The 14365-nt window shown below is 40.2% G+C and overlaps 1 protein-coding gene across 2 annotated transcripts in view; it reads left to right on the top strand.

Moving 5' to 3' along the window:
• RS1 (retinoschisin 1) overlaps window positions 1-8841 on the top strand; it is a 31960-nt gene extending 23119 nt beyond the window's left edge. For both annotated transcript variants that reach the window (XM_075196525.1, XM_075196526.1), the window contains 3 exons: window positions 2746-2887; window positions 6153-6348; window positions 7675-8841. In XM_075196525.1, the coding sequence (XP_075052626.1) occupies window positions 2746-2887; window positions 6153-6348; window positions 7675-7827 (491 nt within the window). In that variant the 3' untranslated portion in view covers window positions 7828-8841. The remainder of the gene's footprint in view (window positions 1-2745; window positions 2888-6152; window positions 6349-7674) is intronic.
• Window positions 8842-14365: the final 5524 nt, after the last annotated feature.

Raw genomic sequence — 14365 nt, 5'->3', positions numbered from 1 at the left:
GTGAAGCGGGAGCATGGTCCAGCCACCTCAAGTGTACAGTGCCCCAGGCTTGGAGGGGGATTTCCAGGCACTAAGAAACCCTCCTCAGTTTGCCTATGGGTATGTTTTCAGGCTCTGGGAGGAAAACCAGAGCACCTGATAGAAATCTGCACACACAGGGAGGACCCATTGCCACAGTCCTGTGAGGTAGCAAATATATTTCAAAAATGATTTGGGCTCTGTGCTTGAAGACACCATCTGCATGTATGTAATATAAGACAGGATGTGAATATCTTTCAGGTGCCCAATCTCTACAGCTTGGTTACCTTCGGGAAGCCACATCCTATAACACTTTTGCCAAGATACGCTTCATTTCAGTTCAGCAAAGGTCCCTGAACTAAGGGTTTTGCTATACCAAAAAGGAATTAGCTCACAGATTATCCCAACCAGATTCAGACATTCCAGGAGAGCTATTTTAGGAAGCATTGCTAGTGGTTTTTCTAGTTGTTTATTTGGTTTTCATGCCCCCAAAAAACTACTGCTGTATCTGTATATATGACTAAAGTGGAGCTAAGGCAGGTAGACACCACGCCTGTGGGGGCAGGATCATCTAAATGGTCACATCCAGTCATATTTAAAATAATACATATTATGTATACTGGCTTTACATATTATGAATATTACCTATTTAAACGTATATAAATAAATATTTAACAAGGTGGCACAAATACAGTAAATGTGCATAATAAAATATATAATATACAAGAGACATTTATACATTTTTAAGTCCTGTAAATAATATATGTATAAACAGTGAATTCTGATGTAATCTCTTATAATCATTGATTTCTGATGTCATCACTTTAGTGTTCATTAGGAAAATATGTTTATTAAGAAATAAGGCACCTCCTGGTGGTAAATGTATCAAGCTGCGGGTTTGAAATGTGGAGATGTTGCCTATAGCAACCAATCAGATTCTAGCTGTCATTTTGTAGAATGCACTAAATAAATAACTAGAATCTGATTGGTTGCTATAGGCAACATCTACACTTTTCAAACCTGCCGGAAATTTACAACTTGATACATTTCCCCCCTGCTGTCAATTATTGCTGATATTTCAAAGTCACCGCTGAGTTAGAGTTGCTGTTCTTGCCCAGGCCTTGATTTGTGAAAAGGCCACATACACACAGGCCTAAGATGTAATTCTGCTTACTTCGCATGTCACTAATAGTTTATTATTTGCATTGGACTTTAGCTGAGTTAGTTTAATAATTATTTATTTCCATGAAATTTATTTTTTAATATGATGCTGTGGCCTCTTAGATCATGGACAGCTACAACAATGCAGGGTGGGGTTATGGGGTGGCACAGAAACAGTGATCTAAGGTGGAAGAAATAGTAAATTCGGGTCTGTCCTTTGCTTGCACAGTGAATTGTATGCAGTGCCCACCTCTCTTCCAATTTGTAAACCAGGGTGCAGCTGATGGGAGCAGGGCTACAATGTTGCATGTCTCTGCTGATGAAGTTCTACAGAGATGTAATAACAGCCAGTTACTTGAAATAATTAGACTGATATTATAATGCTGCAGGACTGCGCCATAGTGCTCAACTGTACTTGGAAGCCCCCAGGACTCAATGTAGTAGAGACTTATCTACAGGTCACCTTTGCGCAGGAGTATAGGAGACTTCTGAACAATAGATACGGAGCTGTCCCTGGAAACAGCAAACTACCAGGATGGGCATAGATAGAATATGAGCCAGGGATCAGTCCAAGAAAATATCAGAAAATACCAGTTGCTTATCCATAGGTCAGAACAGGCAGTGGTCAGACGTATTCTAGTAAAAAAAAGGTCAGGACGGGCAGCAGTCAAAAGAGTATTCCACTAAATGTAGTCAATCGTCTGTGTGGGCAGCGGTCAAAAGAGTTTACCAATACACTAGCCCAGGGGTAGGCAACCTGCGGCTCTCCAGGTGTTGTGAAACTACAAGTCCCAGCATGCTTTGCCAGTAGATAACCAGCAGGTAGTTGGCAAGGCATGCTGGGATTTGTAGTTTCCCAACACCTGGAGAGCCACAGGTTGCCTACCCCTGCACTAGCCAATGGTCAGAAACTAAGGTGGACACAGCAAATACAAACACAGCAAGAACAGAAGTGTGGAGAACACGATCACTTGATTTGAAGAACAAATCTCCCTGTCTTATAAAGGATGGGGAGCCAATCAGCAAGCTGCAACAGAACAAGTCCCTGAAAAGCATCTGAATGAAGTGTGGTCATGTGAATGCCTGACACAGAGCAATCCTGTGCCTCAGTCCCTTGGCAACGAGCTACCACCAAGAAACAGATCACGGTGTCTCCTGACAGTAAAATCTGCTGACAAACGTATGATTGCTGTGGCTCCTGACGTGCTTAAGGGTATTAATGGGCTGATCTTAGTTTCCAAACAGCTTTAATAAAAGAGATTAGTTTTAAGCAGCAATCACTGCATATTTGGCACTACGGTACTCGGTCAGCTTTGGTGGCAATAGATACAATTACAACCCAACCAGTGGATTATGGATTGTGCTATGTACATGAATGTGGTATGGTGTGCTTTTTATTCCATGGATGTTTTTTAGCCCCAGGCTGGCCGTGAGTAGGCGCATTAACAGAAATTTAAAATTAAGCTCACACATTTATCTATGTTCAATCCTCAAATGGTACCTGTGTTTCATCTCCTCTTCCACATATACATGCCATTTAGAACTTATATACTACTTGTTTTTCAGAATGTCCGTACCATAAGCCTCTGGGATTTGAATCAGGTGCTGTCACTGTAGACCAAATTAGTTGTTCAAACCAAGATCAATACACAGGCTGGTATTCTTCCTGGACACCCACTAAAGCTCGACTTAACAGCCAAGGATTTGGGTAAGAAAGTACATTCAATGACATGTTGTGAATTGTGTGAAATAAAAATGATATAGTACACATATCAAGTGAGATGTGGAAGAGGGTTTAGGACTGCCTGTGCATGTTGTTGTGGTGGAGGTCCTGTCTACGCTAGGAGTAGGAGTTTCAGGATCCTAATTCTTTGTGGTGCTTGGGGAGTGGGGGTTTCTGAGGCACAGGTTGAGTGGCTATGTTTCTGGATCAGTTTACATGAGAAAATGGGTGTTGGTGAGGGAAGGGGGGAGTGCTTACCTGTATGTAGCAAACCACTCGTGTTTGAATTCTTCTGTTGTAGTGTCTTTCTTTTCTTTGATGTGTAGTGGGTGTAGTTGAGAATGTAGATGTAAATGTTGGGTGTATCGATTCTTCTTGTAGGGATGTACCAATTCTCTTTGTAGTGAGAGTCCATTTTCCTCTAGGCCCTATGTAGGGGATCAGTTGCCGCTGTAGAGATGTACCAATTCTCCTTGTAGTTTATTTATGACTTTAGTCCTTGCGGTTCTTTCAGTCTTCAAATATGTCCTTCTTAACCTGTAGATAAGGAGCAGGGGGGGGGGGGAGAAAGAGAGATGATGGGAGAAAGATGGAAGAAAGTGTAAGCCCTATAGTAGGCTTAGTTTAGTATAACTCTGTAATGTATATAGCTTTCAGCAGGTAATGGAGTGAAGAGAGAGATGTAAGTATGTTTAAGGCCCTGGTAGGTGGTTGTGGAGGAGGGAGAAAGTTGAAGATAGATAGGATCATAAAGGTAAAATAAAATAAATATGGGAGAAAATGTTTCAAGCTCTGGTGTGTATTATAGCTCAGAATCCAGCCCTGGTGGTCTATCGTTGTTGTGTCCTATGTTGTTGCTCAGAGCCCTGTAGTGGCTCAGTGTTTCTATCTCACACGGTGGCATAGTGGTAGCACTTCTGCCTCACAGCACTGGGGTCATGAGTTCAATTCCCGACCATGGCCTTATCTGTGTGGAGTTTGTATGTTCTCCCTGTGTTTGCGTGGGTTTCCTCCAGGTGCTCCGGTTTCCTCCCACACTCCAAAAACATACTAGTAGGTTAATTGGCTGTTATCAAAATTGACCCTAGTCTCTACCTGTCTGTCTCCCTCTCTGTCTGTATGAGTCTGTCTGTGAGTGTGTGTCTATATTAGGGAATTTAGACTGTAAGCTCCAATGGGGCAGGGACAGATGTGAATGAGTTCTCTGTACAGCGCTGCGGAATCAGTGGCGCTATATAAATAAATGATGATGATGATGATGCTCTCCTGATCTTGCAGCAATATGCAGCATGAACAGGTTGATTTCCAGATCCAAGATGTCCACTGAACCATAGATCGGGTGCAGTGGAACACACACTCCAAATCTTTAAACAGATGTACATTCAACTCCACAGAGACAGGACAGGGTGTTTATTCTCTGGGAGCGCCCAACAATGTAGTAAAGTGAAACATTAATTCCAGATGCAGAACTAACATGAGTCCTGTGAATGCTTAGAAGAGAGCAGAGTGGGGCCCGAGAGGCTGGATCAGCATCGACAGATGTCCCATCAAATGAACTGTTCCATCACTGCTCAGTACTTTGTATTTATATAGGTATCCCATCATTTTGAAATGAAAAGCAATATCATCCAAGTGACCTACAGTTTGCTTAGGCCACAAAATCTATGCAGATGCTAGGTGGCCCAACTGCATATTTACTTAGCACTTCAGAGCCTACTCTCTGCTCTACTGAGCATGTATGGGGGTCAACACGTATGTAGGGCTTTCAGTTCCACTGTGATAATTTTTAAAAATAATTTTGCTATGGGGCCTGGTGATTGCTAGTTACGCTCCTGTGTAAAAGTGTTATAGGAACCTATTCCCACCAATGTACATTTTGGTGCATTAGCAATCTGAATTATAGTAAACAAAGCGTTGTGAGTTAATCATTTTGGGTGACAAGAAGAGACTATGCTACCAAAACTAGGACACATCGTAGACATATGCTCTCATAAACCTCACTGACTGCCGAATTCTAAAATGGAACAATTATCTTGCTGGATGGCGCCACCAAATGGACAGACACTACAGCTTTATCAGTATGGGTTCCAATGATAATGCCATTATTGAATGATCATACCTAGTGAAACAGACACTTCCTTTGCATTAACTAAGTATCTCTACAATTCTAATTCTGCAGTGTGAATCTCAGTAATGGTAGAGGGATCGGGGATGGAACATCTGTAGTTATATTGAGGAAATGTGCAAACATTACATTTCCCAGTAAATGTGATACTCCCCTTTAACTACTAATAATTAGCAAACCATTGTACTCACTTAGGAGCCTATTTGAGTTGGACACATTTGAGTACCAAACATACTGAGGAAGAGACATACAAATAAAGGCATACTTAACTATGTATCTTGTGTCGGACTCAAGATGTACCCAGCTCAAAAACAGTAGTATTTGCTCCAGATGTACATCCGTCATAGAAGTGTGTGTACTTATGTCCCATGATAGCTTAGAGATGAGGCTTAGTAGTAACTGCCAAACTTGTATTACCTTATATGTACACAATATAATAAAGTAAATAAAGTTTCATATACAGAAGAGGGAATATTGTCTTGACAGTTATTAATAAATGGGAAAGTCACATATTCCATATAAAATTTAAATACAAACACCTCCATATCTGCTGGTTACTATTTAAAAAATCCAATGGGAATCTTCTTTCTTGCAGTAGTTCAAATGGATAAAATAGAAGGCTATGACTTGATATGCTATAGCTGCAATGCTAATGATCAGCGTCAGGTTCAATACGCAATCAGCCAATCAGAAGTGGTGATATAGTGCTGCTGATATTTATCATCATTATTCTGTTCTATTGCACCATCCCTCCAGTTCTTGTAAATGACAACTCTCTTGATAGACCAGAGGATCCATCCATGTCTAATTATGTCACATTTACGTGAACATGCTCTTACTGTACTTAGCCTATGCTTGCCTGCCCGTTTCACCTCTCCAGGCATAAGAGAACGCAAGTCAGCAATGCGTAAAAATCTACTTACAAACTCATTTTTGGTGCACTTGTGCAGTACAGACCTGTGGACGTCCAACAATGGATGAGGCCCTAAGTCAGCAGATGAGACTGCTGAAGGATTTATATCATGAAATATTATGGACAAAAGGAAAAGTTAAGTTTATATTGTCACATCCCATATTGTATATCTGGTAATCATTCAATGTTATGTTCTCTTCTTTTAATTAAAGGTGTTCGTGGCTATCCAAATTCCAAGACAATGTCCAATGGTTTCAGATAGATTTGAAGGATTTAAAGGTGATTTCTGGGATTATGACACAGGGAAGATGCGACACGGATGAGTGGATGACAAAATACAGCGTGCAGTACAGAGTGGATGAAAGTTTAAATTGGGTTTACTACAAAGATCAAACGGGAAACAATCGGGTGAGTAATAAACATTACTACTTTTACCAAAGAACAGATTCAATAGTGTAATGTCACAATGTTGTGTTACAGAATGACACAAGAACAGAACAAATCAGTGCAGGGAGATCCACTGGGCATCTTTTTAGCCCAGGTTTCTGAATTATCTGATACAAATAATAGAATTTTTTTTCAAAGTCACTAAACAATAACATTCAAACATATACTATATCCATATAGCTAAATATATAAAATCTTGGGTTCTCACCTAAAAAATCTCCCACCCTCCTTCACTAGTCTCTAGGCCTAGGCACATAACTTTGCTGCAGGGGTGGGGCCAAATTTACACAATTTGCTGCAAAAAGCATCATGGAGGCCTCCACCCCGCCCACTTCCCTAGAAAGTGGGCACGATACAGGAGACTGACCTGATCTCCCACACAGAGCTCTCTCACCTTCTGTTCCACTGAATTCCCACTGAATTTCATGTTTACATTTCATAACTGTTGATAAAATGCTGTGGAACTTATTGGTGCTTTGTAAAGAGATGATAATAATAATAATAATAATAATAATAAATAATAATGAGATATAGAAGTTTGACTTAACTTTTAATCATACAATCATACTTGCCTACTCTCCCGGAAATTCAGGTAGGCTCACGAATTTCGGGGAGTCCTCCAGGACTCCCAGAAGAGTAGGCAGCCCTCCCGGATCCTAAAAAATGCCAAAATTCACAGCATTGAATATTGGGAAATGGGGCTTAATTGCGTCATTAAGCCCCGCCCCTGTTATTCAATGCAATGAATTTAGTCCTTTTATAGTGGAGGTGTCGCTATAGTGATGCAAAGGCGTCACCCCACGCCCCCTTCTACCTGTCATGTGACCTGTTCTCCCAAAGGACAGAGTCACAAAGTCGGCAACTATACTTTTAATGTCTTTTGGCAACATTGTTATGCTTCTAGATTGACTATAATAAATTGTTTGTTTTATGTGACATCAACATACTATCACACAGCACTGTTTCTAGGCTATAGTTAACAATGAACATTTGCAAAACCATACAAAGGAAAATATAAACTTAATATTTTGGAAATCATAGTGATATATTCGCTAGTAATCCCTTGTCGACGAGCTTGTTACCAGTGCAGTACTCACATAGCTGCAAGTAACACAGTGTAAGTACACTGCAGCATGTATCATTTCTTAATGCACATTAAAAATAATCAACCAATGTTGCATTGGAGCTGAGCACATGTTAAAGCCATATTACAGCATTTATAAGACCACATTTGCACAAGTTTTTCTTTTTCAGCCGGCTGACCTTTCCATAATCTTTATCCACTAGGTTTTTTATGGGAATTCGGATCGGTCATCTACAGTACAGAATTTCCTGCGACCTCCAATCATATCTCGTTACATCAGGATTATCCCGCTGGGCTGGCATGTCCGCATAGCTATGAGATTGGAGCTCCTGGAGTGTCTGACCAAATGTGCTTAAACTAGTGCAAATCTCTGAGCAAGAACAATGGCTTTCATTGAACAAATAATTAAGCCTACGGTCCCTACCTTCCTGTCCGCAATACAAATACAATGATTGTAGTAAAGCATATGGCAAAGAGAGATGGCTAGTTGCGAAAATCTGCTGTAGACTTTAAGGGTCATGTAATAACATGGTGGGAGTAGAACACTTTTCCTAAAAACCATAGCAACCAATTAGATATTCGCTTTCATTAGTCTATTTACACCAGACTGCTCAAAAGTTGATATCTTACTGGCTGCTATAAATTGCTTTTTGCACCATCTTCTCATCAGTTTTTAATCTATTCTTATCATTAAAATATTTATTGTCTTACTTATGTTATATTTTGCATTGTAATGTCACTGTTGTTCATAACAGCTTACTTTATTTTGGAGGTGAAATGCAGGTGAGCAGGAGGTGGGGCCAAAATGATACGATTTGCAGTGAATCACGTTATTAAGGCCCCCTGCTGCAGGATGCAGGGGAATGGCCTGCTCTCCCTGGAGTCTGGGAGACCTATCTGGAATTCAGGAGTCTCCTGGACATTCCGGGAGAGTGGACAAGTATGCTGTAGTTTACTGTATGACCACTAAAATCCCAATCATCAACTTAGGGGAGGTAGCACTATAGTGACCACTAGTGTGGACAGATGGTAAAGGTGAAATTTTCAACAAATATTTTTAGCAATTAAAGAAAGTTAAAGACTGTGAAACATGGTACATTCATCTCGCAGCCTGAACTTTTTTTGTTGATGTTTTTTCGGTTTTGGCAGAAAGTTTGTTAGTTTAGGACTAGTATACAAGGTTGGTGAAAATAATGCTAGTTAGAAGCATAGAAAGCATAGTACTCTGTACTTTGTCCTCACTTTTAACAGAATGTTAAAGTGTGTTGTCCAGGCAGCATAGTTTACTATGTATTCAATAAGTGTCCCCATAGAACTCCATTGTATTTTACTACATTTCTGTCCACACCGAATAAATAAACGTCATGTTGGATGTGGGCCTACAATGCATCAATGACAACAATATAAAGCAATAGGGACACAGGACAAATCTGATGGGTGTCTCCACCCACAGCAAAAATGTCCGACATCTACCCATTCACACACACCCTTGCACAAGGGCTGGGATATAAGATTTTTCACCTGCTTGCCGAAGGAATCACTGAAATGCAACTGAAAGTTCTTGGCAACCTCATGGCCACAAAGACCATTAATACTCATTGTGACATCATTGGATATTAACAAACTTCCTCCTAATATTAAGAACAGTGGATTTTCCAGCAGGAAGCTGGTAAATTGGGGTCTGAGGTCATCAGGAATAAAAAAATGGGCAGATTAGATGGGCCAAATGGCTCTTATCTGCCATCAAGTTCTATGTTTCTATGAAGGAGGAAAAAGCCCCATTTAAAGCCTTCATTGTACAGAATTAACAGGAATCCCATGTTCCATATCAATAGATAAACCATCACAGCCACCTGGCCTTACAAATAGGGAATAAAGCTAATTAATTGAAAATACCCTTCTCTTTATCAGTTAATTCAGGCCAGAGGAAAAGTATTGGAGCAGACCATTTTGTAATGGATAGAATGCATTATGCGGAAGGGTCTGACATTCTCATGAATATTGGTTAAGCCAACAAAATGGCTCCCTCCATTGTGTAGGCTATAGAAATAAGCAATTTACAGTTTCCTATGTCCATTTTTATTTAGAAAATATTGTGTGAAAAACTCTCACTGTAAAGAATCTTTTTTTTCCAGACAAACATGGAAATAAATGCACAGTATAACAATTCCAAGTATTGAAAGTTTATAGATATTAAGACTGATGGTATGGAACATGAATTTGGATCTTATTTTACTATAATAATCTTCATAAAAGAGAGTTTTGATGCTCTTTTCATGTTGTAGTTTATAGATCTTCTGCTTTCAGGATATTAGGACTGATGGTATGGAACATGTGTTTGCATCAAAACTTAGCCATAATAATGTTCATAAAAGAGAGTTTTCATGCTTTTTTCATGTTTCACACCAATACTTCAAACACAAATTCAGTACACACATCCAAAGTCATTTTAAATAACATGATTGCAAACTTACAATAAAGTAACTAAATTATTATTTTTATAAGTTAGCCCTGAAATGATTGACTACATTACATCCTATTTGATTTTATTTTAGTTGTGAGCTACATGGAGTTTGTTCATTTTACTTACAAATTCGAACAATACAACTCTTAAGAAAAAAGGCACAAGATCAACGACCAAATCACCATAACATTCCTTGGTAATTTGGATGTTTATCATCACTTATATAGCGCCAGCAAATTCCATAGCGCTTTACAATTGGGGAGAAACACAGTAATAAACAATCCTGGGTAAACAGACAAAGAGGTAAGAGGGCCCTTCTTGCAAGCTTACAGTCCTATAGGTCAACGGGAGTCAGATTCATGATGTTAAATCTACATATTGCATATTGATCTAGCCAGATTGCAGCAGAAAAAGTGATTCATATGAACCAGTCATACAGCAATTCTGGTCCGGGGTCAGAGTGTTGTTGTCTTGTGTGAATTGTGTAAAGGGGGGTAATAAGATAACCTAGTGAGGTTAAGAGGATGGTTGAAGAATATTATAAGTTTGCCTGAAGAGGTGGGTTTTCAGAGAACGCTTGAAGGTTTGTAAACCAGAGGAAAATCTTATTGTGTGAGGGAGGGAATTCCACAGAGTGGGTGCAGCTCTAAACAAGTCCTATAAATGGGAATGTGAGGATGTAATCAGAGTGGATGACAGATGTAGATCGTGTGTAGAATGGAGGTGACGAGTTGGGAGATATTTAAAGAAAATTGAGGAGATGTATGTAGGTGCAGTTTGGTTGATGGCCTTGTATGTTAGTAGAATTTTATATTGGATTCTGTAAAAAAAAAAAAAAAAAAAAAGACAACCAATGTAGAGCAAGGGAAGAACGCTTTGCAAGGAAAATCAGTCTGGCCGCTGTGTGCAAAATAGATTGTAGGGGTGTCAATCTGTTTAAAGGAAGATCAGTAAGGAGGGAATTGCAATAGTCAAAGCGGTGATGAGTACATGAATCAAAATTTTTACAGTGTCTTGTGCAAGATATGTGCATATTCTGGAAATGTTTTCTAGAGGTATGTAACATGATTTAGATATAGAGTTGATGTGGGGAACAAAGGATGTTTGGAGTCAAGGATCACACCTAGGCAGCGAGCATGCAGGGTGGGATTTATTGTCATGCTGTCAACAGAAATAGAATTGCCAGGTAGGTAAATTCTGTTGGTGGGTGGGAATATTAACTCAGTTTTTGAAAGATTGCGTTTAAGTTGGCGAGAGGACACGCAGGATGAAATGGCAAGAGACAGTCAGTAACACGGGACATCACAGATGGCGAGAGATCAGGAAAAGATAAATAAACTTGTGTATCATCCACATAGAGATGATACTGAAATCCAAAGGAGCTTATTCGTTTTCTAAGAAAAGTGGTGTAGATAGAGAATAGCAGAGGATGTAGGACTGAACCTTGTGGTACTCCAACTGATAAAGGAAGCAGAGCAGAGGTGGATTCAGAGAAATTAACACTGAAAGAGTGATTAGAAAGTTAGGATGGGAGCTGAGAGATGGGACGGTAATTTGAAAGAAAATTTGAGTCAGGATTTAGTTTTTTCAGAATATAAGTAATCACTGCGTGCATGTATAATGACAGGAAGATACTAGTAGAGAGAGATTACAGATTTTACGGAGAGGTAGTATGAGCACAGGAGACAGGGATCTAAAAATTTGTGAGGTATAGGAACAAGAGGACAGGAGAGTAGGAAAGTAGGTAGATACTTCATCTTCAATTGTGAGCTGAAATGAAGAGATGTTGTCAGATGGTGCTGGGAAGCAATCGAGCCGATGGCTTATCGAGGAAGATGATACCATTTCTAGTCTGATCTTATCAATCTTGGCGTTGAAGTAGGTAGCAAGATCCTGGGCACTGATACTAGTTGGAGGGTTTGGGGTGGGAGGGTTGAGAAGAGATTTAAATGCGTCAAACAGATGTTTGAGGTTTGAAGCCTGAGCATAGATGATAGATTGATAGTTTGTTTTGCAGTGATCAGAGCATTTTGATAGGAGTTGTAGATAGAAATATATGCGCTGAAATCATTAGAGGTATGAGATTTATGCCAGTGACAATGTGCTTTACAGGAAAGTTTTTGAAGAGTTTGAGTTACCTTAGTGTGCCACGGACGACATCGAAGTAGACATGAAGTATGAATATTTGCTGGAGCCACTTGATCAAGCTCAGTTGCTAGGGTATGGCAGGGGCGGATCTAGAAAAACTGCTGTACCCCGGCGATGCAGGGGGGGCAATTTAGGCCCCGCCCCCTTTCTGACACCTAAGGCTGCCGACGGCTGCACACTATGTGCAGGTCCGCTCAGCAGTGACAGGCGGGGACAGTGTGCTGTCCGGCTGCTCTGATTGTGTTTAAAACACAATCAGAGCAGCCGGGCAGCACACTGTCCCTGCCTGTCACTGCTGAGCGGACCTGCACATAGTGTGCAGCCGCCGGCAGCAAGTCTCTGCTAGGGGGGGCGATTGCCCCGATCGCCTTCCCCCCCCTGGATCCGCCACTGGGGTATGGTGAAAATAAGGGTACTGCCATATCAGGGGAGGAGAATGTAGAGATTGGGGAGAGTATATGTTGGAGAGAGGTGGAAAACTGTTGAAGGTTAATAGAGTTAAGATTTCTGCAGGTATGAGGAGGCTTGTTAGAGTTTGACAGCAGAGAGGTTAAAGTACTGGGGGTAAGCGTGTAGCAGATAAGGTGATGATTCTAGAGGGGGAAAGGCGAGTTAACGAAATCAGAAACTGAGTATATTAACACATGAGGGGGGGGGGGGTTGATCCGGCGCTACCAGTAGTCTAAAGCATAGGGTTGTCTGTTAACAGATGCATCAGATGTACAATAGACAGTACTTACCCAGCTATGTAGTGTGACAGTATACACAAATGGTGTCTTAAGCTGGGTACACACTACACTGTTTTCGTCCAATAATCGGCTCAAACAGCCGACATACGACCGCTTGTTCAAAAGTCGAGTCAGTGTGTGCAGTGACACGATGGTCGAAAGTCTGCCCAAATGGACGATTATCGCCTCATTTGGTTGGTCGTACCGTTTAATATTTTCGTTCCAATTGAGTTTCCGCTGTATAGTGTGTATAAACTTCCGACCAATCCACAACAGTGAGTACGAAATTACAGTCATTGTTCACGACAACATGGCTGCAAAAAGTCGCTACCGGGACATCCGCTCTTCCTTCTCGTCCTAAACAAGGCTAGTGTGTATGCAGTCCATGGACCGAGCGATCGGACCATCTGTCGCATGTAAAATCGCTCGGCATAAAAAGTTGGTCGAAATTTCTGTAGTGTGTACCCAGCTTTAGTTGTGACAGTATACACTAATGGTGTCACAGATTATGTCTATCAGTCAGGGTAGTGAATCTGACCTTGTGAGATAGGAGACCACAATCTACTGTGTTCTTTCTATTGTAACTAATCTAATCAGAATTAATGAGGAATAATCAATATATTTCGAATCAAAAACTTACCACTTTATTTCTAACAAACCAAATACATAAAATGCCTAAAAAACTAGAAACCCTATGCAGTGATAAAACCTACAATGGATCACATTAATTTGCAAAAGGTGTAAATCAATAAAACTGTGTCCAGAAACACAAATTTTAAGGTGATATATAACAGAACCAGGAACACATGTGCAATTTGTTGCTTCATGTGTGCCATTTGTATTGAGGGGGCAAACCCAACGCGTTTCGTCACTGTAGTGACTTCAAGGGGAGGTATCATCTGTTGGTGTCTGTTTTTATTGTCAAGTCCTGGTGATATAATTGATTCTTTCAATGTACGTGCAGTGTAAACAATGTTCTGACTGGCCATAAGTAGTATGGAGCCATCTCATGTTCATCCTCTTATCACTACCAAATATTTATTACTCTCTGATCAAGCACATTATGTATAAGTGTGCTGTGGGCACACAGTCACTTACCGATGTTTATCATTATCTGATGAGGTGCAATCTCTTTATCTATGCTATAAGTGTATGATGCAAGTTCCATAACACAACAGCTATATTTTATACATTACAGAAGATTATAATAAATGAATCTAGATACATTAAAAGGATTGAAGGGCATATCTTGAAACTAATACCCCCCACATATATCACTCAGTATACAAAGCTAACCAAATGGTCAATCTAATAAAAATATATAAACATAATTACGTACTAGTCCTATAGTGTTTAAATACATACCCTTCATAAAGACCCAACAACAGAGGCAGAATTCAAACAACCATGAAAGAGAAACAAAAACACAACTAAGGAAATGTTATCATTATTAATAATTGCAACCCAGCACTTTAATTGCATGCCACGAATTGGTACTGTGCTGCAAGGCTAGGTGTACATGTTTCCTAAAATAGTTATAATGACCTATGCTAG

The sequence above is a fragment of the Mixophyes fleayi genome, chromosome 2, assembly GCF_038048845.1.
Source record: "Mixophyes fleayi isolate aMixFle1 chromosome 2, aMixFle1.hap1, whole genome shotgun sequence".
In the NCBI taxonomy this organism is placed as follows: Eukaryota; Metazoa; Chordata; class Amphibia; order Anura; family Limnodynastidae; genus Mixophyes; species Mixophyes fleayi.
This window is presented reverse-complemented; position numbering and strand designations above follow the sequence as displayed.